The sequence below is a fragment of the Coturnix japonica genome, chromosome 1 (genome assembly GCF_001577835.2).
Source record: "Coturnix japonica isolate 7356 chromosome 1, Coturnix japonica 2.1, whole genome shotgun sequence".
NCBI classification, from domain to species: domain Eukaryota; kingdom Metazoa; phylum Chordata; class Aves; order Galliformes; family Phasianidae; genus Coturnix; species Coturnix japonica.
Genome location: NC_029516.1, coordinates 122858535 through 122886281, shown reverse-complemented (window position 1 = coordinate 122886281; position 27747 = coordinate 122858535). Strand labels below are relative to the sequence as shown.

Below are 27747 nucleotides of genomic sequence, written 5' to 3'. Positions count from 1 at the left end.
AGTCTCACCTTGTGAAATGAAAGTCTTGTGGAACAACAGCAAGGCACCTGCAGCACAGGTCAACTCAATCTAAACTGCAGTGAGGACTTGGAGATTAAATGCGGAAATTGAAAACAAAAACATTGGATCATCTGTATCATATCAGGCTGTCCTCAGTTTTCACTTAGCAGCTCCACCCGTGTACTTCAGTAATTGTCCTCTCTTCAAAAAGTTATTACATAGAATCACAGAATCACAGAATTATCAAGGTTGGAAAAGACCTAGAAGATCATCTAGTCCAACTACTACCAATACTTCCCAGCTAAATCATATCCCTCAACACAACATCCAAACATTTCTTGAACATTCCCATGGTGTTCATCCTACTTTTTGTTCCATTGAACAACACCTTTGCATCTTTCTCAGTAGGAACGTGAACAAAATCAATGGAAGAGGAGTCATTTGACTTCACTGGCAGCAATAGGGCAGATGCAGTAAGAAAGCTAGATATGTAGCTCAAAGTTAGAGGAGAAGCACATTGAAACACCAGGTGTATTGTGAAGGCTGAGGTACCAACCGCTTCAGTATCCTGCATAGAAAGGGTGCTCCTTGTGTGTCTTGGCCCTGAAAGAAATAAAAAAGGTTCTTTTCATGACTAAAGCAAATGTTACATAGAGATGTGTTTGGTACGTGGAAGAGCCACCACAGGGCACTGGGCAACCTGATCCACAAGCAGGAGTGTTGGAACTAAATGAAGTATCCATCACTATTACTGTGTTCCAAAGCAAAGACCACACAGCTACTGTACCAGATTGTCTTCTGAAGACTACATTAAGCATCCCCGTGTTATTTCCTACCTTGCACCCAAGCAGCATTTTCTCAGGTAAGAAGAGGCATTCAGAGAAAAAGAAAGGCACGCTGTTGCATAAGGATGAGATTTATTGAAGCGATGGCCACATGAAAAAGGCAGCACAGACACGTTCCCGACCAAAACTCTTATCTACTCAAACTAGTAATTCTGACATCACTACAACAAACATTTTTACCTCTTCGTGCATTTGGTTTTTCAGCTTGTGGGTGTTAACTGCTATTTGCAGGGCTCTGTTGGGAGATATTTTCCACAGAACTAGTAATAGTGGAGCTATCACATAGTTAAGGAATTATGGTGCTCTAGGAGAAGCCAAGGCAAAAGCTAAAGGAGATGGTTAAGCTGCCTTCCAAGCCAGTTACTAGAAACCAATCAGAGCTGTTAGGTATCATCCCTCACAACTTCAGGATTTCTGTTATCAAAGCACAAGGATAGAGGGAGACAGAGAAAGGAAGACCTAACTTCAGGAAAATATTCTAACCATATATTCATTTTTCTGTCATACTTTGGGAAAGAGAGGTCAGGTCAGGAAAGAAAAACAACTCCATTCTCCCAGGTACCACTCTAACACTGGCTCCCTCTGGCCATTCCTGAACCCTTAATCCAACTGGGCACACCTACACTGCAGCCTTACAGATTCTGGTCTTCCTGTGTTCCAGACAGAGCACATTTGGTTTGCACAGACAGGGCTCTGTTCTGTAGAAAAAAAGAATGCAGAAGGCACATCCATAACCCGTTTATAAGCCCACGTAGGTAGTTAAAAATGCAGCGATAGTGCACATAAAGTCCTGGAAATTCAGAATTATTATTTTTTGTTATTAAGTCCCTATATATACTCTGCATAGTGACAATATAGTCTCATTTTTATATTATTCCCTTCTATCCTGATGCTAGAGCTGAAGGCAGGCAGATAGAAGAATAAAATTTGGTCCTAAGCTTATGAAGTCTTTGGGAAGTGGTTACTTTTACTGGGAAATATTCCAATGAATATGGCACTAGAAAGAAAGAAATAAAGAAACATAACCAGAAAGCAAAGTCAGCGCATTGCTCCTCCAAAAAAAGGGCACTAATATGTCAAGAAGCAGCAGCACTAGTTCCCATTTTAAACTGCTTTTTGAAAGCAAATCACAGCCACAATGCTGTAATGTTACAAATGCAAACACATGACATATAAAACCTTTACTATGCAAAATAACCCTGTGTCCAGTCCATGTTGTTCTAATGCCATTTACTGCAAGTGCATATTAAACCTTGATATATTTAATTACATCCGTTTATTGCCAACAAGGTTAAGTTCTGGCAATCTTAGCATCTAAACACAACTTAGTAGCAGCTATCAAAATATTTTTAACATTAAGACCTTGATCTTCCATTGTAAAATATACATGGTGATGCAAGAGGTGTCCGCTACGTTTGTAAAGGAGACTGCTTCAGTTTTACTAAGATCAGTAATTGTGCAACTCGGATCTGGGAAGTCAAGAAGCAAGCAGTACTTAGTACAGCCAAAGATACATTATTTTCATGCATTTATTCACAGTTCACAATGTTGAATAACCTACAGTTCTGAACGATGTACATTTAAAAAAGGAACTTGTCACAGATCTCTAGAGGCTGCTGAGCAGACATTGTGCAGAAGGGACTAATTCAGGGCAGCTGCAAACTAAGTTTGAACTGAGCTTAAGAAAAAGTCACTCATGTGCTTCTATTGTTAAAATCACAGCAGGAGAGTGACTTACCCAGCTTTTTATGTGTATCTGAATTCTCTCCCCTAGTTCTGCTCTAGCATTCTTTGGAGCAACATTAACTAAATCCAGCTGCAAACAAGAGTTAGTATTAAGCAGAGATCTGGAGCGAATCACAGACGTTGAAGATAGAGTTACTGTTTCAAAAACAAGTGTAGCCTCAAACTACAGATGCCCTATGCTATCGGTTACCAGTTCCATGAGCTGTAACTTCACACGGGGCGTTTTCATTGGTAGCACAAAACCATGAGGATTCCAGTTAGAGCACATAATGGAAGAAAAAATAATTGTGCTCGAGACCACAGAAATAAAATAGCTAAAGTCTGTTGAATTTGTCAGTTGTACATGGAAATATATATACATACAGCAAAAAACAATCATAATAAGCTGTGCAGTATCTGCTTTAACTAACTGTGCATGCTGACTTTCTGTTCTTGAATCAAGATAAATTTCAGCCCCAAGCGAGGTAATATTAAAGGAATGAGCATCAATCCGCAGGGCCTCAACTAAGATGGGCAGGAAAGAAAGCATACTATTTAGAATTGATATGTATGCCAGGATATGATTCACTGCAAGACTGTAGAGAGGGTGTATTGGAGAAGAAAAACAAACCCTCAAGCATTCTGTAGTTGGAAGATGAGCAGGGTAAAGAAATGATGTGTAACAACTTCAGCAATTTACAAATAAATTAAGATAGTGAAAGGCAGCATGGCCTAGAAAGGGGAGAAGAACAAAAAGGTGTTGTGTTGATAATAGAAGAAATAGCTCAGTTGCAGAGATTTATTTTCTTAAAAACAACAACAAAGAACAACTAATCCCAGCCATTCTGTTGAATAGCCTGGAACAGAGATTAAATCATCTGTACAAAAGATTTGTGCAAATGTAGTGTGCAAATAGAACTGATAGAAGAATATAACAACTTCGATCTTCAGGACGTTTCAAATGTTACACCTATTGATGGAAGCTCTGTCCTTTCCTTTCCAATGCTACCACAAGGGGTCTGATGTACAATCACATGATTCCTCCTTTAATATCTTCTATGTGACTAAGTATAAATAGAGCCTTTTCATTTCAGTACAGTGATCACTAGAGCAGGGTAACATTATGTCCTGGTCTTGAACACACGCATCCAACCTCAGGTTAAAAAGCCGCATCTGAAGCCTTTTCTCCTGAAACTTAGCTCATTTACGACCATTGATTCTTAGGGTACTAACCCAAGACTTCCAAAGATGCCATTAATCACCTCTACAGTACCATGCCCTAGATGTGCCAAACATTGTATTCTATATAGTTTTAGGCCCCTTTCAGTTCTGTGGACCGCTGCCTTCATATTTTCCATCCAGCAATTCCAAAAGAAAAAACATAACTAAGACTAAAAATTTAGTCAAAACAGAAAATCCCTCTTCTGCTCACAACTACCTTACATTTCGTAAGCATCACTAGAGAGGAAATAACTCTTCTAATTCCCTTCAGTGTGCATGAACCATATAGGCTAGCAAGCTGGCAAAAATTGGTGAGGAACTGTAAACACTTCAAAATACTTGAAGTCTAGATATTCCAGTAGCTATATTAGATCAATTGTTTTGCTTGATATCAACATTAAAAGACCTGTCACAAGTTTGTCAAATTGTGTTTTAAGCAATTTACAATTAGTTTGTTGCTTCTCATTATACGTCTGCTCATCAGCTTGGACAAGAAGTTCTCTTCAGTCAGAATGCAGCACAGTACAGCCTTTTGGAGCTGACAAGGTGTTCTTCCTTCAGAAGAAACTAAAAAGCTGAAAATAATACACTGAAACAAAACCCCAAGGTTCAACGTTGAAACACCAGTGGGGGTGTTGTTCTACTTTAGGATTTCTCTTTCTGTAATGGTGGAATGTATTTAAAGACGCAGCGTTTCCACTGTCTCATCGAAGTCCAGACCAGCTGTGAAGATACGAAGCCCACCCAGAGGGCCGTGAGGAACTCTCTTCCTCACCTGGAGGGGGAGAAATACATTCGGTAAGTTTATGAGGCCAGACGTTATGCAATTTGGAAACCTGATCTTCATTTTCCCCTCCTCTGTCAAGTTTTCAAATGCTGTAAATTTGATGAACAGGTAATATTCAGTACTTACACTTTGCAAAAGATGTGTTTGTGGACTTTAATCACTCAGTACACTTTAAAGAAACCACTTAATCATCTTTCTTAAGAAAAACCCAGCCAGTGTTCATTAGAATGCCAAGAAAAACATTGAGATGCTATGGGCTTAGTTTACATATAATTTCTCCAAACACAAAGCTTATCATGGCATGGATTGTGTTGTCACGTACTCATGTGCTTTTCTTCGCTGGTCTACAATACTTACATATACACACACACTGTACTTACTCTTCATTCTTTAAGTAATTTTTAAATCAAGTAAAGGTCAGCTGCTAGTAAAGTACTAGAAACTAGCTCATTATTTCTATACCTTAAAAAGACCATGTGTTAGCAAGGATTGTTAAGGGGACAAACAAGATACCAGAGTATTTCAAGAGTAGCCAGAACATGATTATACATTATTACAGCTCTTGGGCTAATTTCTTTTAAAGGCTCAACTATTCCTCCTTCCTTCCCTAGATCTTAAGGTTCTTAAACAGAAAGCATATTTTGCTGAATTGACTTTTTAAAAGCTAATTTATTGAAACTAATATTAGGTCTGCAGTAATGCCTTGAGAGGACCATTTTAATTAACTTTTTAGAACATCTGCCAAGAAAATAATTCATTTATGGGAACCTCTATTTTAAGGTCACTTTGACAGAAATCTTTACTAAAACATATGAACGCATTACATTACAACTTACTATCATTTCTTAAGATGCGCCAGAACCCCACCTACCTTGGGCAATTGCAACCAGCTTCCCTTTCTCTTCAGGGCTAAGTTGCAACATGGTGTCTATTACTGGCAGCAGCCTCTCTCTTTCACTTCCTGATTTTAGGAATATGAACTGCAATAGAACGTTCTTCAGATATTCTAGATTGGCGACAGACTTTTCTCTCTCCTGATTTCGTTCCAATCTTCTTATTTCACTTTTAAGAAGCTGCAGATGACAAGGAAAAAATAAATTAATAAAAGACCATGCAATATTTTTGTGCATCGTGAGATGAACACTTGAAGAAAGGTATTTTGAAGAGCTAAAAGAAAAATTATGCAGCTTGCTTCAAAAAGTAGAGTGCATATGTAATGAATTATTCAAAGCCAGACTGGATGGGGCTTTGAGCTACCTGGTGTAGTGGTAGGTGAGGTTGGAACTAGGTGATCAAAAAAGGCCCCTTCCAGACAAAAACCCAATGAAACTTGAAAAGCTGATAAAATATATATGTATATTGATCAAAAATAATTTATTTGGATAAAACTGTACAGTTATTATAGTGACATACAGTACTAAATACTCACTTCCAATGATAAGGAGTTCAGAAGCTAAATAAGCAGCTTGGATCAGAGATAACAACATTATCAGGCATTAAGAAACCATTTATACAAGAAATGTTAGTCTGTTTTTAGAATAAGTAAACTCTAATAATGTCTCAAGAAAAATCCTGAAGATGTGATCAAATAAAACCAAATTTTGTTAGCACATATACCTCTAAACATGCATCTTCTTTTATATTAGGCCAGGTGAAAGGTTTTTATTATGATATCATTGCCAGCAGGTTGAGGGAGGTGATCCTCCCTCTCTACTCTGCCCTGGTAAGGTCTCATCTGGACTAATGTGTCCAGTTCTGGACTCCACAGTACAAAAGGGACAGGGATCCCTTGGAAAGAGTCCAGCGGAGGGCCACAAAGATAGTGAAGGGCCTGGAGCATCTTCCCTATGAAGAAAGGCTAAGTGAACTGGGTTTGTTCACCCTTGAGAAAAGAAGACTGAGAGGGGACCTGATCCAGGTCTATAAATATCTGAGGTGTGGGGGGCAAAGTGGCGAGGCCAGATTCTTCAGCAGTGTGTGGAGACAGGACAGGGGGAAACGGACAGAAACTGGAGCATAGGAAGTTCCACACGAATGTGCACAAGAACTTCTTTACAGTGAGGGTGACGGAGCACTGGAACAGGCTGCCCAGGGAGGTGGTGGAGTCTCCTTCTCTGGAGATATTCAAGACCCGCCTGGACGCCTACCTGTGTGACGTGGTGTAGGGAGCCTGCTTTGGCAGGGGGGTTGGACTTGATGATCTCTGGAGGTCCCTTCCAACCCCCACAATTCTGTGATTTTGTGATTACAGGGAGAGAGACCAATGTTTCCCCTGGAATTTACTGTTCTTAGCTAAATGCAAACAGTAAAGGCACATTAGCAGATATTAAACTTCCAGACTCTGCCCTTTTTTGTTGCAGTAGTAGCTTTCACTTCCCCTCTTCCCACAGACATGAGAGACTGGGGAAAAGAAATCCTCAAGTCAGTTTCAGAAGCAATACTCTTGTGAATTAAAAGCCTCAAGTTAAAGTTCTGCATTCCCAAATTTCTATAAATTGCCATTTTCTGAAACATATTCAGTGTTAAACATTTCATCTAGGAAATATACCATAGAAATTATAGCTGTCCACACATTTACTTCATGCCTGCTGACCTTTATTTGCTCCATTAGGATTGCATTGGTTGCTTCTGATTCGCGAAGTAATTCATTCAGGTGATCAGCACTCTTTGTTGTTGTGCTTAGTTTCTCAATCAGCTCATCCTTGGTGAGCTCTGTTTGCCACTGGGATGTTTCTGCAATGAATTGAAAAAGAAAAGTGAAGAAGGAGGAAAAAAACACTTGCATCTACTTTATACTAAGATAACATTATGACTTGATTAACATAGTTTCTAAGATATACACAGGAAATGAAATCCATGCAAACCGAGACTGCCAACTAGCAGTAATGATTTCTACTGCATGCTTTTGTGATTTATTTTTGTATATACACATTTTTTAGAACCGATTTGCCGTTTTCCTCATAAGTACCTCAAGATACATGGTTTTAATTTATCCCTTGCTTTCCATTCATAAATGGAGATTTTTCAACAATTCTCCACACAGTATTCAGTAGACTTTTAAAAATATGGTTCAATGGTACCCCTTTCTTTTTCTACTTTTTGGGATCACAGAGTGGCCTGGGTTGGAAGGATCATGAAGCTCCAACCCCCCTGCCTGGCAGGGCCACCAAACTTCCACAATTACTAGATCAGGTCGCCCAGGGTCCCACCCAACCTGGCCTTGAACACCTCCAGGGATGAAGCATCCACAACCTCCCTGGGCAGCCTGTTCCAAGACCTCACCACTCTCCTAGTAAAGAACTTCCCCCTAACATCCAACTTAAATGGGATGCTGTTCTTCATGCTGCCTTTCATTTTCCTGAAAACAATATGAATAATTTATTGTTCTAATAAACCACGTTAAGTTGAACCCTTTATCCTTTAATTAACAAGTGTCTCAAGTACAAACTAGTCATTTTGCACCAAAAGTTCTGTACCTATTGACTGACATACTCATCCATCCTCTTCCCTTTAGGAAGTTAAATATATGAGATCTTATTAATCTGTATTCAAGGAGAAGACTCATACAGAAATTCCAGACCATGTATACTCAGGGCACTGATTAAACGTCTGTGCTGCATGAAGAACAGAACATTCTCATATATTTTGAAGGCACAACCTCCAACGCTCAGAAAAAGCCACTCGTTCCACCTACCAGGTTTTGTTTCTGGAGAATTCAGAAGCTGTTCCAGGGATGGTATGTAGGTGCTGGCTGAAGAGACGGACTCAGTGTCTGTTGTTTCCATGCCTTCTCCTTCCTCCCTTGCTATAGCATGCACATCTAGAACAGGAAGGTCTGTGTTCCGCCGTTCTCTTGAGTTCTTTGGTACAGGATTTGAAACAGGTGGACCTGAAAGATACTTACTGATGTTTGTCATTGAAATAAAATAGATGTGCACCTTTTAAATAACTCAAGCTATCTCAAATTGGAAAGCAATGTGTCATCTACAGACTTGAAAGCTGGATAAAAACAAGTAATAGAGCCTTTCACCTCCAGATCACCATTTCAACCAAAGCCAGTTTCTAAAACTGATCTTAAATAGCAATTTTCATTTCAGGGACTATGAAACCTTAATGCATCATACCCTGCAAATGCTGTAGCTTTGATAAGAGTGCCAAGTGTTTTTAATGCAAAACAGAATTAGTTTTTCTTTCAAACAGTCCTGTGGGTGGTGTAAATTAATCTGTTTTAATACTTTGTGTGCTATCCTGCTGCTTCAGTATGCTATCAGTTACTGCAATCCAGCTAAGTAACACATGGAAAGAGCAACTTAAACTGTTACTGTTTCTTGGCAAATATCTGACTGTATCCTAATGAGTAACTACATAGATTTTAAAAAGTAGCCCTTCAGCTGAGCAGTGTAACATTTTACATTAGAAGCGGGGGCAAATAGCGAGTATACCAACAATAAACTGTTAAACATCTTTCAGTATACTCTTATGTAGCTTTACCCCTCACACTGGAGGGCGGAGATCTGCGAAGCTCCCCAAAAACTGGTTGGAAGAGCACCAGCTATTTACAAAGTGATTTCCACTCTGTCTTCCAGTGCAGACACTGCAGATACCGATGCACTGTGATACCGATTCTGGAGGCATAGTAATAATAAAACCTCATTCTTTACCTGGAATCAGAGGACTGGTATGACTTACTATCAATTTTCCACAGTAAATTTCTGTTGTATTACTGAACCACATGCTATAAGCGTGTTTTCAGTACAATCTCAAGTACAGTGTCAAATACACAAGTTAATAACCCCAAGAATGTATAACCCAAGAAAACCTAGTTTTATGACCAAAAGTTACCTCTAGTGCTTGGTTCACTCTTGAGTTGGAAAAGCTGAGCTTCTACCCTGGACAGCTGCTGCTGAAGTGTCTCTACTGTCTTCCTGTGTTCTTCTTGCAGGTTCCTGACTTGATCTCTGAAATTGCTCCGGAGAGCTTCATTCTGGGCTGTCAGCTGACTCAAAGCCTGAGCATGCTCCGTTTTCATGACCATATTCTCAGACTGCATTGTGCAAAACCTGAAAACAGCGTAAGCACAAAATACAGGAAACATACAACCAAACTCTTTCTTGACATTACAAATTTGCCTACAGTTTAAATTAATTTTCTGTCTTCATATCTTAGAATGTCTGTTTCACTTTTTTTCCTCTTTATCATCTCCCAGGGCAAATCTAAAGAGTAAAAAGTAATGTTTAGCATCAACCCTATGTATGAACTGCATTATAAAAGCTTCTGGCTTCTATGTCAGAAGATCAAATTCAGACATTGGAAAAAAAGAAAAAGAAAAGAAGGAAGTAGAGACAAGCTGCGGTGTGAGCATCTGCTGTGATATGAAGAACTAGATATTGAACTGAATTGAACTGAAAAATTGCAACACATCCATTTATCCTCATAACATGCATGTATTTCTTTTCCTTTAACATATATTTACCAAAGACCTAGGCAGGACTTCTGAAAATATAAATTTCTACGAAACTAAGTTCAAGTAATTGATTAACTTTAAACTTCAGAACTCGGGGCAAAAGAAGGTGGGATATCCTACATCTTTCTTGGCAAGAAAAATGTCAGTACACCACATCAATTGTAGTGGATTTGGAGGCACTCCAGAAACAAGACAAAATTGTCAGAAGCAATTAAACAAGTGCATGTATGGAAACACCAGGCATAGGACTTGCCCTTATAAGTGTATAAATATAAATTTAGCCAGTGCAGCAAAGAGCTCGTATTTCTGGCTATGAAGGAACCTATTGTGGTATACAGGTGGTTTCCAGAGGAATGCAAAAGGATAGGATTTAGATTGTTCCAATGAATCACCATGTGGATATCGGGAAACAGTACAACAGATTACAAGGAAATAAACACTTTCTATGACTAAACTAATTTCTAGTGAACTTCTCATGAATTTTTGTACCCTAAAAGGAGACACAGAAAGGCTTTTTAAGATCTCAAGTGAATACCTATTCATGTCATTTGTCAGGAAATTAAACAGATTAAATAGATTCATTTTGTTTTGAAAGAAGTAGGAAATTATGACTGTGACAAGAATAGACTTGAAAAAAAAACCACCTTCTGTAAAGAAGGTATTTGGTGGATATTTGGATATTAAAATAGCTTATCTTTAGCTACGGTATTTTACTAACAGGATGCAGGTGCATAAAATATAGTTGAGCAGTCCATCACAGATGCAGTGCTGAGCTGAAGACAAAAATAGTCAGTAAACCAGCATGCTTTAAAGAACTTAGCTTTACAAGTTTTATATTTAGCAAGTAGAAAGCTTTCAGAAATTTCATTTTCCCTTATCAGCTACTACTTTGTTTTCAGTGCTGATGACTTTTCAAAGTTCCTACAGAGAAAGTTAAAATTACACCCCTTTCTTTGGAAATCACTATTTGAAACCAGCTGCACAACTCGCGCTTCAGAGTCACACAAAATAAGCCGTCTTTCAGCAGCAGAACATACTTCTCACGGAGTTCTGCCTCTTTTGCAACAGTCTCTTGCAGCATTTTATTGTGCCTTTCCAGCAGGGTGTCATGTTCAGACTGCAGCGCCTGGAATTCAGCTGTATTCATCTGTAAATTATGCTGAGTTTCTTGTAGCTTAACTCTTAGTTGCTCTATCACTGTTTCCAACTGTTCTCTACAAGGGAAAATAAAAAGATATGTTTAGAGTTATCTTATTATTATACCAACAGTGTTTTATGTGGCCAACCTGAATTTTTTAAAAATGTACTTCTATATTTAAATTAACTACAGCACTGTGACCAAAATAACCTCAGAATGTGACTGTAGCAGAAACGATTAGGAAAGATCTGATTACATTTCAGTATAGTTGCAGATGAGTTTAATCACATCCTGCATGAACTGACGGCAATGTACCAATTGGGTAGAAGGTGTGACCACTCCTACTTTCTGTTTCAATTCACTTTGAAACATAATTGAATCACAGAATGGCCTGGGTTGAAAAGGACAACGATGATCATCTGGTTTCAAACCCCCTGCTATGTGCAGGGTCACCAACCACCAGACCAGGCTGCCCAGAGCCACATCCATCCTGGCCTTGAATGCCTCCAGGGATGGAGCATCCACAACCCCCTTGGGCAATCTGTGCCAGTGCATCAATAGACTCTGTGTGAAAAACTTCCTCCTCATATCTAACCTAAGCCTCCCCTGTCTCAGTTTAAGACTATTCCCCTTGTCCTATCACTGTTCATCCTCGTAAACAGTCGTTTAGAGGAAAAAAACAGAAGAATAGTATGTAGCATGCAGATGGGAGAAACCATTCCTCCTTGAAAGTGGTAGGTTTTGTTTGTTTAGTATATTCACATCAGTTCAATAAGACTGAAATCGGTAGACTGGAAGTGAGTGGAAGAGACTGGCTAAAAGACCGGCAAAGGTGTAGAAAGCAGCATCAATCCAAATAAGTTATTTCTGACCAACATAATTGATATTAGTAAATCATTCCTTTGAAAATTACTTATTACTTGTGAAAATTATTTTTTACTTGTTCACTTTGGAAGCACAGTGGCCCTCTTTCACAAAAACCTAATAACTGACCTTCTGCAAACAGAAGACGAGAAATGAAACTCTTGCAGTTTGCTTGCTTTAAAGGAGACGTATTAAACAAACCAAACAATAGAAAAAACAAACAAACAAGCCCTCTAACAATACACGAGTCTCCCTCTGGTGGATTTTCAGCAGCATCTTTATGTACCAAGATCTGTGTAAGAAATGACTTTTGACATCTTATGCACAAACATCCAGTCTGCCACCTAGGCCAGCTACCAACCACTTATAAAAACAGCTTACAGAAACTGATCTCTTTCTAATGAGTTTCAGCCCCTTTCTGATGTGGCTTACAACTACACTTAAACAATCTTCAGGGTTGTTTTTCTTTTTGCAGAGTAATCTGTTTTTTCAAGACTTTCCTTCCAAAGCAGCTGATCAGAAAACTGTTAAAAGTCTGCTGGAATTGATGACTGAACTGGCAGCCAAAGCTTCACCTTCACTACACCACTCCTTCCTGAAAAAGATCCAAGTGAGTTCAGCTGAAAAGAACCAACTGCTGCTTACTTCTCTTAGTTGGAAATAGTGCTTTGCTTCAGTGCTTTACTGTCAGAGAGAATGTCAGGTTTACATAGTTATGCTAGCTAATTCCTGCTCCTGAGAAACATGAGAGTCTTCCTAATACTTTACTTTTCTCTCTGTCTGAAACAACAGGTAACCTGCACACAAATGTATCTGTCAGAGACAAAGCAAAGAATTACAAACTAGAACAGTACTACTGATAGCTGAGATGTGGTACAAATGATCTTCTATTCAGATGGGTAGAGCCATGGTTAGAAAGTAATGTTAAAGATAAGACAGCTCTATTTTAATACACACACTTCCCGCCCCACACCCCCAGATCAAATTATCAGAGGCAAACTGCCTCCTTTCTAATATTTTTCACACTTAAGAAAGAGCTAAATAGTGGAACTCACTAACATTATCAGCATTACCCATTTTTCTGTATGGATATAAAAATTCTGGCTTTACCTTTCTTGTTTGGCTCCCTCAGTTTCTGTCTGAGAAGCAGATTTATTTTTTTGTTGTTTTAAAACATTATGAACGCGGACTTTGTAGCTCTCAAATTCAGAGGTAACAGATGCCTGTTCAGCCTATGGCAGAGAAAAAAAAAACTTAGTAAAGTTATACTATTGACAGTTGCTCCCCTATTTGCTCTAAGACAAAATGCATCTTGTACTGAAAAAGCAAATTCAAATGAAGAGCTATCAGTTCCATTTTATTCTTTTGAATGAACAATTTAAGTGGCATCATGACAATCCACACTTCTTTAGATCATAATCAAATCAATTATCAACCTAGAAACTCAAATACAACAAGTCTTTGACATTCAACATCCCAGCCTTCAGGAAAAAAAGAACATTTACTAATACAAGAATAACATTCAGCAGATATTCATAAGCAAAGGGTGATGAAGGGAAAAAAAACAAAACAAAATAAACCCAGCCTCCTCCTCAGAAAACCTGAGAATTATGCATAATTTTCAGTCAGCCCAGTAAGGATACAAAGCAAGATATATCGTAGCTTCCTGTAAAAGTACTTGGTCTGTGTTCTCTTCCGAACTCAGCTGACACATAAGTTTGTTTCCTCTGGACAGATTACCTCACAACTTAAAGTCTTTTATTGTACACCATATAGGCAAGAATTATTCCCACCTGAGAAATAACACTTTCAAATGCCCATGAAAATACAGGGCAGGTTTTCATTCTTGACTCTTAAAGAAGCTCATGAGTTCTCTAGTCATTCTTGACGACTGAAATGCTCCAATCTCTATGGCGACTGACACTTATCAGTATCACTCAGGCAAACCCACCGTTGCAGTAACCAGTTTGTCCATTTCACCTTATTAAAATTTAGAAGCTTTTTAGCAGGATACATTCATGTTACTTTTCTGCAGGCCCGACACCTATCATACAACACAGGAGGTAACATGGTGCACTACTGCAATGGGAACAGAACACTCCTATATTCTGAACCTGCCTCTAATGCAAATACCAGGTTCCTAGATTCCAGGCATAACTAACACAGCATGACACTGTCAAAAAGAAGCAATAATAAAAACCTCAGCAACAGTGTCAGCTCCAGCTGTAGCTCAGCTGTTAATTGAGAAGCTGCTCATTGAGCAGCATATTAAAAGATGTTTGCAAATGTTTCTCAGCTTAAAAATAACATGGTAACTGCTTTTACAAGGAGCACATTATTTTTTTTCCCCCTTCAGACAGAAGTGATTACTTCTCTTTTCTCCCCATTTTGATGTTAGCCATCTTAAGTGAACTGTGAACAGCTTTCCACTGCCACCAGCTTTTTACCATTGGTAATATAGACTGCAGTCCAGACATTCTACCACAAGAGCTTCATGACAACCAGGACAGATCAGCTTGTCTTCTATACTGCCACACAAACACACTAAGTATTGAGGTATTCCCAATTCCTAACAGACAAGATGATAACAGCAAAAGATCTCCAAAGCATTTTTAGAGATGCTGACAGAACCTGAAGTGTGGTAAATCTGCTTTCTAAAGTTGAAGACATAACTCGCATCAAAATACCTGTGCTGCTCTACATTCTTCTTGCAAAGTTGCAATTTTTTGCTGGTAAGCACTCAATGTACGCTGGTGCTGCTCTGAAGAAGTTCGTAGATGTTCCTGGACTTTATGTTTTTCTGACGTTAGCGCAGCTACTTGAATCTGAAAAAAAGATATATCAGTTGAAAGCGTGGCTGCTAATATAACAAACTTTTCCCCTCCCCTCCAGGGGAATGTGCCACAGACCCCACTGGATTGTACTACAGTAATTCCTGCACAAGATAAGTGAAAATGAACTTAAATCTAATAATAACAAAAGAAAGAGTTGCAGCAAACTACACCCTTAATGCTTAAGTAAGAAATTTTAACATATAACTTCAATATACTAACGAAGTGAAGATTCTTGCCTTAAAGGCTTCCACTTGTTGCTGACTGGCTTCCAGTTCTCCTTTTAATGATGCCTGCAACATCAGATGGTCATTTTCCTGCATGATAGAAGTATCTGGTTAATTGCAACTTAGTAATTCAGATACCAGCCTAGCTTTAAAAGTCAGTTTAAAACCTGAAGTATACAGTCATTGATTTGTGGACTTACAGCTTGTTTGGAATCAGCCAGTTCTTTTTTGGTTTTCACCAGGAGTTGTTTTATCTTGGCATTTCTTTCCTCATCCTGTTGCATTGTTGACTGAAGTGACTCTAATGCAGAAAACAACAGTTACAGGTGAAGGAAACCTTCCCTCCTATCTTTTCTTAAACATAATAGAAAATACTCAAACAAATTCTGACAGATCTCTTAAAAGCTGCGAACTTCAATAGCTTACACTAACTTTAGTATATGACTTCCATATCTTAAATATGTTCTAATAAATGGAATTGTTTTGAGATTTATACTGCAGGATAGGAAGAAATGAAACTTTTAACTGCAAACAGGCCGGTAATGTTTTGTAGATGCAGTACGTCAGACTGAAAATGCTTTGCAATTGCTTCCCTTCAGAACACATGTCTAAGTTAACAAGGTAAGAGGCAGTTTATCAGGCAGGCTATTAGGCTCTTATTTGTAGAATATTACAATAAGTGACTTTCGACTATAAAGCGAACTTTTTATTTAGTGTTCCCTAAAAACCTTCCTCTCACTCATCAGCTTGAAAAAATGTTTTTCAATTCATTTTTAATATTTTTTAATATATATATTTTTACAGTTACTACTAACTATGATATGCCTGTTTATAGTTTACTCACTTATTTCTTCCTGTAGGGTCTCTTGTTTTTGTTTCTGAATCCCCGTCTCTTGCTCAAGATCTTCTATTCTACTATCTTTATCAGTAATCTTCTGATTAAGTTCTTTTACCAGCTTTTCATAATCAGCTATCTCCATATCCATCAGTGTACTCTTTTGAGCATCCTGCAAATTATACACAAAGGAGTTAGAATCACAAAATCATAGAATTACCCAGGTTGGAAAAGACCTTGAAGATCATCAAGTCCAACCGCAGCCTAACCAGTACCCTAACTCTAACAACCCTCTGCTAAATCATATCCCTGAGCACCACATCAAATGGCTCTTAAACACATCCAGAGATGGCAATTCAACCACCTCCCTGGGGAGCCTATTCCAGTAATTGACTATCCTTTCTGTAAAGAAGTGTTTCCTAATATCCAACCTAAACTTGCCCTGGCACAACTTGAGGCCATAAGAAAGTTACAGCTTAAAATCTGCCTTGGTTGCTAAGAATCCCTTTCTCCTTAATCCCAAAATAAAGAATTAAATGAACATCTATCTAATCTATAAAAAAAAAAAAAAAGTTTATAAGCATGTAAATCAACAAGCAACATCCACCCATAAGGTTGCCATAATCCTCAGCAAATTATTTTCAAATGAGGACCAAAAGCTTAAGAACTCTGTTGCCACTTTTAACAATTACCAGTGGGTATCTTGAGGTATTTGTTTCTCTGCTCATCACAAAGGCAACTTCTGAATAGTGCACCATACCAATACTCCAGACATCTGCATATATTCCTATTTCTAGTCATGACAGGCTATATAACCCAAGCTAAAAACAAAACCACCACCACCAAAAAAACACCCCAAAACAACCAACTGACATATTTGTCCTCATCAAATACCCCCCCTCAAGAAGTATACATCATCATCCTGAAGTAAAATGATTAAAAACTCATGTTTTTGCTTTGGCATGCCTTAGGTTTTAAGGTCCTCAGAACAGAAAGACCTTAGATATAATCAGAAGGGACAAAATCTTTGGTGGTCTCTTAAACACACACAATAATTACTCTACCTTTTTGGCCAGCTCTAGCTCTTGCATTATTTTTTGCAGATACTTCTTTTCCTTCTGAAGTTGCATCTGAAGCTCTTCTAGTTCTCGGAGAGTACCACTATGTTCCTGAAATTTAAATACTTTTCAACTGTGCGGAGCGATTTCAAAACAGAGTCAGCAGAGTAGACATATTTTCACACAGGCGCCCACTCACTTAGTTTGTACAAAGATAAGATTCTTCACCAAGACACTGGGTGACAAAGAAAACCTCACAAGATTATGAACTGGTTTGCACAATCTGTCAGAATCTCTAATCTACTGTAAGTGATGGCCTTGAAAAATTCTTTTAATAATCAGACTAAGCCTTCAAAAAAAGACCAAGTGAAGTAAGAAAAAGCATGGAACTTGTATGTATCACAGTATCACAGTCTCAAGCGGGTTGGAAGGGGACCTTAGAGATCATCGAGTCCAACCCCTGGGATTCGAGCCTCCTGTGTAGCAGAGCGGCACTTCTACCACTTGTGCCACAGGGGGATTCAAACCCAGGCATCTGGTGTTGCAAAGCGGCATTCCTACCACTGCGCCACCGGAGGCACACAATGTATGTAATATATGTATATGTAACGATATATGCAATATGTAATAAATTGATTATAAAAACTCTTCCAGAAGTCACATTGAGTGACAGTAATGCTTCAACCAATTTATCAGCTGTACATAGTATTATTACCTTTATTTTCTGGTCTTTCAGAAGCTTTTCAGCTTCCAGTTCTTTTTCAGCCTTCGCCTTGACCTTTTGTAGCTCCAGTATCTGAGCTTCTAGCAGCTTTGAATTACACTGCAGTGTTTCGACGCGAGCCAGTAGATCTTCATTAGCAGAATGTAGCTGATCATACTAAAATGATCACAGTGAGAAGATAACAACATAAGCTAAATTTGCATGACTTTGATAAATAAGATACCATCTGTATTTAAAAAACAAACACTGATTTTCATCAGATTCTCTTATAAGCAGTACTCCTACTGATAGCAGTATAAACCACAGTCCACCTTGTTCTGAATCAGATTAAGAAACAGGCTAAAAGGATCAAACTGTGCTGGTGTGTTTATTTTGTTCAAAGTTCATAAACACAGCTTACTGTAAGATGGCTAGAAGTGTTAGAAATCTGAGAAAAAACAGAAAACCCACCCCTTTACTGCTCTCTAAGAATGATTTGTCTCAAACAATAATACATGAGGTTTAAGTACTCAATTGCCCCATTTCAAGTACAGTTATATTTACAAAGAAAGCATCAACCTATTAATCCCTAAAAAAATCCTTCAACAGCAGCACCATGGAGCCTTCAAGGATATCAGATCAGTATATATAGTAAGAACTCCTCCTGTGCACAGCCTATTGTTGGAATATTTTAACAGATCTAACATCTTTGGTATTTTCATCTCCCTCTATCATGCAGGTTAAGAATGAAGCTGGTAATGAATAACCTTGACAATTTATAAAATGTTTCATAACAACTTGAAAAAAGTCAATCCCTGCACAGTCAGCAGAGAGTATTTTATTATTTATCATTTCTTTCTGTGCTATTCACTATTATTTTCTCTTTTAAGAAAAAGGTGGCCTAGGTTGATCTTCAGTGTAATTATATATGGGGCCTGAGAGTTTAAGCTCTGAAACCCCAGCCCATTTCAGCTAGTTTTTGCAGAATGCATCTCACAGCTGTTTAATTACCATCTTAGACTTCTGAATGCTACTATGGTATTCCACAACACATCCTCAAGTCTAATTCTTGTGAAAGATGCAAAGAACCAAAATCAATCACCACACAATCTTTAAACGTTCTGTTGGTGAAATAATAGAGGCATTATTTGTTTAAGAAAGTGAAGGAAAAAAAATGAACACTAAGTTCACTGTACTTCATGGCAGGTATGGGCATGGAATCAGATAAACAGTGCAAGTTTAATACTTTATGATTTTTCTTTGTTTTATCTGATAGGAGCAGCAGAGCTGATCACCTGCTCTCTTCTGCGAGCTGGCCTGGGGTAAATTAAACTCTATCTAGAAGGCAAACCATTCTAGAGATCTGTAACTATCTCACAGCCCATACAGGCATCAGATGGTAAGCAGAACTGAATTTCAAGTAACTATACAGAATACACTGGGGTTATGAGACTGAATATGTTACTAATCACATGAAAATATCTTACATCAAAATAATTGTTGCTTTAATTAGCAATATCTCATACACATACACAACCGACCTGCTGGGATGACGCCTGTAGTTGTCTTGTCAGGTCATCTATCTGACGTTCAAGGCTATTTGCTCTGCCTTTTTCAGAATCCAGCTCTTCTCCTTGTTTATCATATTCCATCAGAAGATTCTTAACACAAGCACATACAGACAAACTTTAATTTTTATGATATACATCGCTTGTCTTAAGCACATTCAAAACCCCAGATACTTATTATCCTCCTGATAATTAAGCACATCAGATGTTTTAATGCAGCACCAGAAATCTCAAAATGAAACTAAAGCTATAGTTCCATTACAAGTTCTGAGAGAAATCATTTTGCATTTACTCTTGGTAAATCCTTGCTGACTGTCCCCAGCTACCTGCTTCTCAGTCATGTGCCCAGAAAGGTACTCCAAGAGGCCCTGTTCCCAGGGAATTGTTTGCTTTTCTCTTTATCACTCAAAGGTTTTTCTGTAATTAATTCTCAGATTATGTAGGTTTAAGAATTTGTAAGAACAGATTTACTTCAGCAACTGCATCTGACACACACGATGCCAGGTTTAAGAGGAGGTATAAAAATATCACTGAGGAGAAAGGAATTGTCTTGTTTTCTTCTGACAGCAGCCACACAGTTCTGTTACTAGAACCTTATATTCCTGATTTGGGTACTTAACTGCACAGGCAAAATTTCTTTTACCAAGCACACTCGTGCGGGTAAATAATAAAAAATAACTGGGCTGGGATTCAAAACCAAAATATTTTTCTCTGACAGTTAACTGCCTTATATAGCTAGCACTACTCCTACCTTATAACTTTCAGCTCCTTGAATGACATCTTTCATGGAAGCAGACAGCTGATCTTTTTCTGATCGAACCACCTCCAATTCTTCCCTCAGTGCCTGCGTCTTATTACAAAGAAAGCACATGTCATTAAAACATACTCCTATATGCAGGATGATCTTCACGTTAAGAAGCAATTAAGGTACCTCCTTTCGGCTGGTATCTAATTCTTTCTTTGCTCTCACAGCAACAGCCTTCATCTTATTTAGCTTCTCTCCCTTTTCTGCAGATTCTTTTTCTAGTCTTCCTAAAATAAAAAAATAAGAAAGTGAATAAATACATCTCCTGAGGAAACAAAATTTAATTACAACACTAATGCCACTTTGAAATAAGACAAAATATAAAGCAGTAGATATTAAAAGGTTTCACGAAGTTAAGCCTTTCAATTCACTTTGAAGCTACAACATCCAGTCTTAAATAATTCAGGGAAACTCCTTCCCTGTTCAAAAAACTTCAGCTACACTTTACAGTAAAGCCATATTCCTGTGTTGTTCTACAGACAGAGGCAGCCCAAAATCCTGGCCTGCATCAAAAGAGGTGTGACCAGCAGGTGAAGGAGGTGATTCTCCCCCTCTACTTTTACAATCATGAAAGTGCACCTGAAGTATAGCATCAAAGCCTGGACTTCCCTGAACAATAAAGACATTACTGCTGGAGGAGGTCCAGAGGAGGGCCAGTCAAAGGGCTGGAGCACCCCTTATACAAAGAAAGGCTGAGGGAGAGGGGATTGTTCATCTTGGAGGAGGCTCAAGAAAGACTTTATTGCAGCCATTCAGTATTCAAATGGGTCTTATAAAAAAGATGGAGAGTGACTTTTTACACAGGTGGTGACAAAGGGGAATGGTTTTAGTCTAAAAGAGGTAAAATTTGTATTAGAGGTTAGGAGGAAATTCTTTACTCAGAGGGCAGTGAGGTGCTGGCACAGCTGCTCAGAGAAGCTGTGGTGTCCCATCCCTGGAAGCACTCAAGGCCAGGTTAGATGGGGCCCTGGGCAGCTGAGCTGGTGGGGGGCAGCCCAGCCCACAGCAGGGGTTGAGGCTGGGTGGGCTGTGAGGTCCCTTCCAACCCAAAGTGTTCTGTGATTTTATGACATAGTGATAGCAGCTAGAATAATTTTCTTCCTCATGTGCTGTGGTGACTGCAGTGAGGCAACAGCACACTTAGCAAAATGCTTTCTCTCTCTTGGCTGCCTTAGGGATTTTTATTGGCAATTAATTTTTCCCTGGATTAAAAAGATGACATCTAATATACTGCTTATACCTAAATGTACTCGGGATGAAAATAGATAAAAAATATTAATGCTAGAAAATTTAGGTCTGCTATCATTTTGAATATCTAATAGGATAAATACTGAATGAAACGTCATTATTATCCTACTTCCCCACTTTCCTAGGCTTATAGGAAAAACACTCTCACTATGCAGAGGAAAAGAAAAAATCAAGTTAAACAATCCAAATAAACTGTATATACATAGAAGACAATAGCTAAGATAGATACCAATTTTTTCCTGAAGCTCTGCTACTGAAGATTGTTCATCATTTTTCTCAGTCAATGTCTCCATTACAGTCTGTATTATAAAGAAAGATACAAGTAGTATTACAAAAAATCTGTGGTACATTTTTAACAAGCCATTATCAGTTCCAGCTGCAAGTTGGACTATGTCTACTTTATGTGCAGTTTTGCATAAGCTTGGTCATTGAAAAGCACACTTATGTTAAATGGAAAACACTCTAATCTTTCAACAGCTGATTTCCATCCTAACAAAGGACAAAGAAAAAAAGGAAGACCATTAACTCTGACCAGCTGTCAGCTTTACAAATCCATGAATATTCCAGGACCTGAAATTAGGTGCAGCTAACTAATGTAGATCAAGTAGTTTTGAGATGGAGCCATAAGAAGTTAGAGGTGAAAGATTACTAGCTCTGTTAGTCCACCCAGTTAAACCATCACTCGGAGTGATACCAACAGGAAAAAAAGGTTCAAGTAAAAGCAACTTCAGTCATAACTAAAAGAAATCATAAGATATTTTGTTGCATTTAAAAAACAACAACAACAAAAAAAACCCTTTACTGTATGGAGGGAGGAGAATCTGAGGTGTTTGACATCTCAGAACCGTGCTTTCTGAAAAAGGAAACTCACTTTGAGGCCAAGGAAAAGAAAATAAAGAGAGAATGAAAGTATTTTTTGAACCTTAATTCTGAAGACTTTAGAGGTTTAGTCTGTATACTTCAATAACAAAATATAACCTTTAGAGAACTCAGTTCGTCTTTCACATTTCTAAGTTCAGTTTCCTTTTGTTCCAGAATGAAATTTAAGTCTTCTTGAGCTTTGGATCCTTTTTGCTGTTCCTGTATTTGGCTTTCATAAAAAGCAAGTTTTTCAGACATCTCTTCAATCTTAGCTAATAGATCTTCATTTTCAATTGTCGCTTTTTCACCAGCACTCTTCAGCTCCTGGATATCATGTTGAAGGGCTTCCTTTTCAGACAACACTTCTTCCAACTCTCCTTTCAAAAGATCTTTTTCTCTTCCTAAATCCTGCATCAGTGATCTATGTTCTGTATATTGAGTTGCATTTTCTTCCTCTAGTCTCTCAACTTCCCTCTGCAAATGTAAAACTTTCTCCTCATTCTGTAGAGCAAAGCACTGCTTTTCTTTCATTTTTATCAAGTGCTCGCTTGCAATTTGCAGTAAACTGAGAAAATCACATTCCTCATTGGATCCAGAAATGCTGTACCCCACTTGCTCAAGTATGTGGTACAGCTGAGTTCTTACAAGGGATTTGTGAGCTTGTTCACTTTCAAGTAATGATGATAAACGGTCTTTTTCTGCAGTCATCATTTGTAGTTTCTTCTCTAAGTCTTCAGACTGCTCTTTCAATTCTAGCCAACCATCTTTTTCAAACCTTATTTTTTCCAGCTCTTTACTTAATTCCTCTTTTTCCTGAACAGTTTTCTTATTTTCCTCTCGAAGATCAGATACTTCAGATGTAAGGCTCTCTCTTTCACGCACCAGAGTGTCAATCTGACTTTCCAATTGCTCTAGCATTTCAGTGTTTTTATTCTTACTAGTTAAAGCATCATTCAGTCTCTCTGTTACTTCCTCCAGCTTTTTCTTCAGGTCACTATTATACTGGTTAACAACATCTATCTCTTGTTGAAGTTTCTGAACTTTTTCTTGTTCTTGCTTGCACCTTTCCTGAACAGCATCTCTCTCTTCACCTGAGCATTTTACTTCATTTAAAATATCCTTGTTTTGATTGGCAAGAGCAGTTATCTTCTCTTCCAGTTCTTTAATAGAAGCCTCCTTTTGGTGAACACAGCTTGTTATTGTGTCATTTTCCTCCTGAAGACCAACGATTTTACATTTAAGTTCTTCTATCTCTAGCTGATAAGAAGACAACTTCTGTGTTTCCGCCTGGAGGCTATTCACAGTTTCAAGAAGAATATCCTTCTCATTGAAAGCAGCCCGGAGTTTCTGTTGTAGTTCACTGACATCAGAAGCTTGCTGTTGTTTCATTGATTCAAACTGCTGGCTGATCTTTCCAGCAGATTCTCCTAACTCAGCCTGTATTGTTTCCATAGTTTCTCTCAAGCTATTATAACTGAGCACCGCATCTTCCTTCTCCTGAGTTAGCTTTTCAAGCTGATCTTTAAGTTCCTGCATTTCAAACACTAATGCCATTTTTTCTTTTTCAGAACTAGATAATAATGCTTCATTTAGCTCAGAAATTTCTCTTTCATGTTGCTCCCTCAAATTCTGAGTTTCTAGTTTATGCTCTTCTGCCATGGTTTCCCAGTGGTGTCTTGCTGCTTGAAGCTCCAATTTTAGTTTTTCAATCACACAACAGTAGTCTTCTTTAACAAGCTGCAATTCATTTATCTTAAAATCCAAGTCTTCCCTCTCATGAAAATACTCATCTTTTATGCGATGGATCTCCTCCTCCAGTTTTAATTTAACATTACTCATATAAGTTAGTTCATCCTTTAAAATACTATGTTGAGACTGCAGATCACCTAAGCTACACTCCAGGTGTCTAATTTTTTCTTCCATTTTTGCTTCTACACAAGGCTCTTCTTGCATATCTAAGACATCTACCTTGTCTTCTATATTTTTGTTTAAGCCCTGTCTTAGCTGCTCAAAGTCATGCTCATGCTGCTCAGTATGACCATATGCTTCATCTTTCACATTTTTCTCTTTTATTAAGTCTGCCTCTGCCAAATCGTGCTGTAACTGATTTATCTGATTTTGCTTTTCTTCATTTTCTTTAGAAGATATTTCTATGTGATGCATCAGTTCTGACACCTCTTCCTGATGGGCAATTTTTAATTGTTTAAGCTCTTCACTCAGACTACTGATTTCATTGTGGTAACACTGAGAGGTGCTTTTAATAGTTTCTTGAAGAGTTGCAATTTCTTTGTTTTTGTCATCATTCACAGTTTCCAACTGCTTGTTCAAGCATGAGATTTGCTCCTCATAAGTAGATTTAATTTTTTGGACATAATCTTGTAATCTTTTAACTTCTTCTTGATTATCACTACAACATTCAATCTGTTCCACCAGCTCCATTTGTTTCTTCTCTTTCTCTTCTAATTCTACTTTCAGCTTTGTTAAGTCCTCATTGTATTTGGATTGTGCATTTATTAATTCATTCTTCAGAGCGTTTATTTCTTCCAGAGAGTCAGTATTCGATTGGTCCAGTTGCTTCTGCAATTCTTCCGCCTTAGCCACTGCAGCCTAAACAAACATACAAGTTATTAAATACTGATAATTTAGCAGACGTAGCTTCCTAAGAAACTGTTTATAGTAATAAACTAGAAGATTTAGGAGTCCTTAGTTTTAAAAATTGCTATAGTTTTTAAATAGTCAGCTATTTTACAGCAACTCAATTCACAAGACTCTGCAGAGAGTACACGTTAGCCTGCTGGTAAAAAAAAACACAACAAAAACTCATGAAACAGTCATGATAAATGTCAGCTTTAGCAACTACTGTGATCACATATTAAAGACAAAACCACTTTTATCACATCAAACTCAAGTAACTAGTATATGAAACTATTCATCAATTCTATGGGACTAACTCTTCACTTATTTACTGATGTGATTCCCGTGACTTAGCTCACAGGCTGCTTTCAAGCATATGTGAATGTAAAACCTCCTGTTTTCCACAAAAAGGCAGTTGATTAACTGGAGGCATCACATATGTAGGCTACTAATTCTTTTTGAACAGTTGTTGATCAAAACAAAACATACAGAAATGCTTCATTTACTGCCACTCCAATTGAAACAGTAACTTAGAGGCCAGAGAGAAAATCTGCTTCACATATGAAGCCTCTTGGTCTTTCAAGGTGTAATAGAACACACATGAGTGAAGAAAAAATAAAAGTGAAACATGTAAACAAAACTACAGAATAAACATTCTGAAATACTTTAGTAACGTTCTATTTGTTTCAGTACCTCCGCTTCTTGTTTTCTTTGAAGATTTTCTTTTTTCAGAGCTACACACTGTTGCTGACTTTCAGCTTTTTCCAGAAGTACAACATCCAGTCTTTCTGTGAGAGCCTAATTTTAAGAGAGAAATGTTATTGGAAAAAAAAGAGTTCCCTTAACAATGGAAGCTTGGATGGTTCTTGCAAAGCAATAGAAACATGCACACTGGTCAAGTCTGTTTGATTTTTTAACAGTGTAGACTAAACTGATCTTACTTTCAGCCCAAATGCAACAGATAGAGAACAGGTGTACTAGTACATGGATGCTGAATAATACAATTTGTTCAAAATCTTGGTTCTCATCAGCTCCTTTACTGCCTTCTTCAGAAATCTCAATCCAAATTATTAAAAGAACAATTTTCTAGTAGATAAAGTCTTCCTCATTGCCAATTTTCATGTGCTGTCTATGACCCTTACTTTGACATTAGAAACCCCTCATGGATTCTTACCTGAATAATATCATCAGCTCCTCCAGTAGCTGGTTTAGACCTGAGTTCTTCAATTTCTCTCTCCAGTTCTTAAAAAAAAATAATTGTAAAGAAATTTCACAGCAAGCATGAATTGATGCTTCACAGTGCCAAGCTACTAGTAAAGCCAAAACCTAACACCATTCCTATTCAAATTAGAATTGTCTTATTTCACCAATTCTCATCTGCCGTCGAGGAATACAAAGGGCTAAAGGAAATAGAGTAAGCATTCAGCACTGCTTCTCTGGTGCTGATATTCAGCATGACTTTATGAAGAAGCAAAGCTTCCTTGTTTGGGTGGAGAGACAACAAATAGAAAGGTTTTGGACAATTGTGTGACCTTCTATTTCAAGACCAATTTAAGACAAAGAAAAGATACCCACATTATCTCTTCCTTAGTTCTCTGAAAATAGGCAACAGATAGAAGAACAAGATCCTATGAATAAGCTCAGTGAAGAAAATCCTAGTACAGCCCATCCCTATCACTGTTTTGTTGGGCAGCTACCAGCAGTCAGCATGACTGTAACTCCAAACAAGGGGATGCAACACCTGTGCACTAAATGAAAAGAGAAAGCAGAGAGGTAGGGAACAGCATATGTGAGCACAGATACATATACAATGCTTTTAGTTATTAACACAAAATTTTGTTTTATCTGTTTTAGGATTTCTTGTCCCAAGAAGCAAATGATCAGATATCAAGAGAAGCCAGAATTTGCAAAGAAACCGCAGCACTCCTCCACAGGAGTGTGTAAAACCTAATAGAAATGCACTGTCCTCCCATCCACAGTACAATATGGAAAGGTGAGATAGTACCAAGTATTAAGATAGAAATCATTTCCACTCCAATAAGGTACCTGTACATCTTGACTTCACTTTCTGTATAAGCATCATTTGCTTTTTTGCAAACTTGATGAGATCTTCTTTGGGCAATGTGTCCAGCTGAAAAAAAAAAAAAAAAAAAGTACATAATACAGAAACCAAATTCCTCTAACACAGAGGTAAACAGAAAACAAGTCATTCCAATATCCAACTTCCAATAAGTGAAATCTTAGGATGGGAACGTGTTCTAGCATGCTCTAGGACAGCAACAGGCCAAGGCATTGCAGTTATCCAGTTCTATCATTTCAAGTGCAGCAGTGAGAACTACTCTTAGTTCTGTGCTTCTGAAATCTTTCTAGAGCGCACAACTGGGAAGCATCAGTGAGAAAAAAGAACTCACTTGGGAAGGGTTGCACTTCAGAACACAGGCTAAGGTGTTGGGAGTAATATAACTTGAACAATGTTTTAAACATAGTACACTGACCTAATGTCAGCGTTAAACAGTTTATATCCAGAACATGGAAAGAAGTCTGTGTACATTACATAAAATATACTAATATCAGAGATACTAAAAAATTTCAGTTACTATGACGTGAAGTGAACATATCAGTAATGGAACTGTTACATGCTTTCCAGAACGTCTTAGCCTACTCTTTATATATCAACTTTTGAATAAATCTAGGAGCCTGGAAACTGCTTTAAAATACCCTTATGCCTTTCTGTTGATCGCAGTTAGCATGATAAGCTGTAATCCTCTCTACCACTGCTATTCAAATAAATCAATTTGCAAGGCATGATTACCTTTGATTTGCCTGATCCTGGTGTGGCAGGGGATGCCACCATCTCTTGTCCTCCATCTTGTACCTACAACAAAATAAAGATATATATGTGAGATAATATGTGAGAACTGAAGTGTTTTTGT

The 27747-nt window shown here is 38.0% G+C and overlaps 1 protein-coding gene and 1 long non-coding RNA gene across 3 annotated transcripts in view; one reads left to right on the top strand and one right to left on the bottom strand.

Annotated features, from left to right (window-relative positions):
* Positions 1 to 1989: 1989 nt before the first annotated feature.
* The window catches only part of GCC2 (GRIP and coiled-coil domain containing 2), a 28717-nt gene continuing 2959 nt past the window's right edge, over positions 1990 to 27747 (bottom strand). The window contains exons 2-23 of the mRNA XM_015849669.2: positions 27627 to 27689; positions 26861 to 26945; positions 25989 to 26056; positions 25508 to 25612; positions 22298 to 24787; positions 21549 to 21618; positions 20198 to 20298; positions 20018 to 20116; positions 19240 to 19359; positions 17711 to 17875; positions 17002 to 17106; positions 15947 to 16109; positions 15303 to 15403; positions 15115 to 15192; positions 14732 to 14869; positions 13155 to 13276; positions 11080 to 11256; positions 9421 to 9638; positions 8273 to 8467; positions 7172 to 7311; positions 5450 to 5651; positions 1990 to 4566 (exon numbers count right to left, since the gene is read on the bottom strand). Coding sequence (XP_015705155.1) covers positions 4496 to 4566; positions 5450 to 5651; positions 7172 to 7311; positions 8273 to 8467; positions 9421 to 9638; positions 11080 to 11256; positions 13155 to 13276; positions 14732 to 14869; positions 15115 to 15192; positions 15303 to 15403; positions 15947 to 16109; positions 17002 to 17106; positions 17711 to 17875; positions 19240 to 19359; positions 20018 to 20116; positions 20198 to 20298; positions 21549 to 21618; positions 22298 to 24787; positions 25508 to 25612; positions 25989 to 26056; positions 26861 to 26945; positions 27627 to 27689 — 5076 coding nt within the window. The 3' untranslated portion in view covers positions 1990 to 4495. The remainder of the gene's footprint in view (positions 4567 to 5449; positions 5652 to 7171; positions 7312 to 8272; positions 8468 to 9420; positions 9639 to 11079; positions 11257 to 13154; positions 13277 to 14731; positions 14870 to 15114; positions 15193 to 15302; positions 15404 to 15946; positions 16110 to 17001; positions 17107 to 17710; positions 17876 to 19239; positions 19360 to 20017; positions 20117 to 20197; positions 20299 to 21548; positions 21619 to 22297; positions 24788 to 25507; positions 25613 to 25988; positions 26057 to 26860; positions 26946 to 27626; positions 27690 to 27747) is intronic.
* Positions 9535 to 26947, top strand: LOC116652743. Of its 2 annotated transcripts, XR_004305899.1 has the most exons (3): positions 9537 to 9649; positions 18975 to 19097; positions 26669 to 26947. It is a non-coding gene; the product is annotated as an uncharacterized LOC116652743 (long non-coding RNA). The 2 variants fall into 2 exon arrangements; XR_004305900.1 differs by lacking the exons at positions 18975 to 19097; positions 26669 to 26947 and adding an exon at positions 9785 to 10500 and having other exon boundaries at positions 9535 to 9649.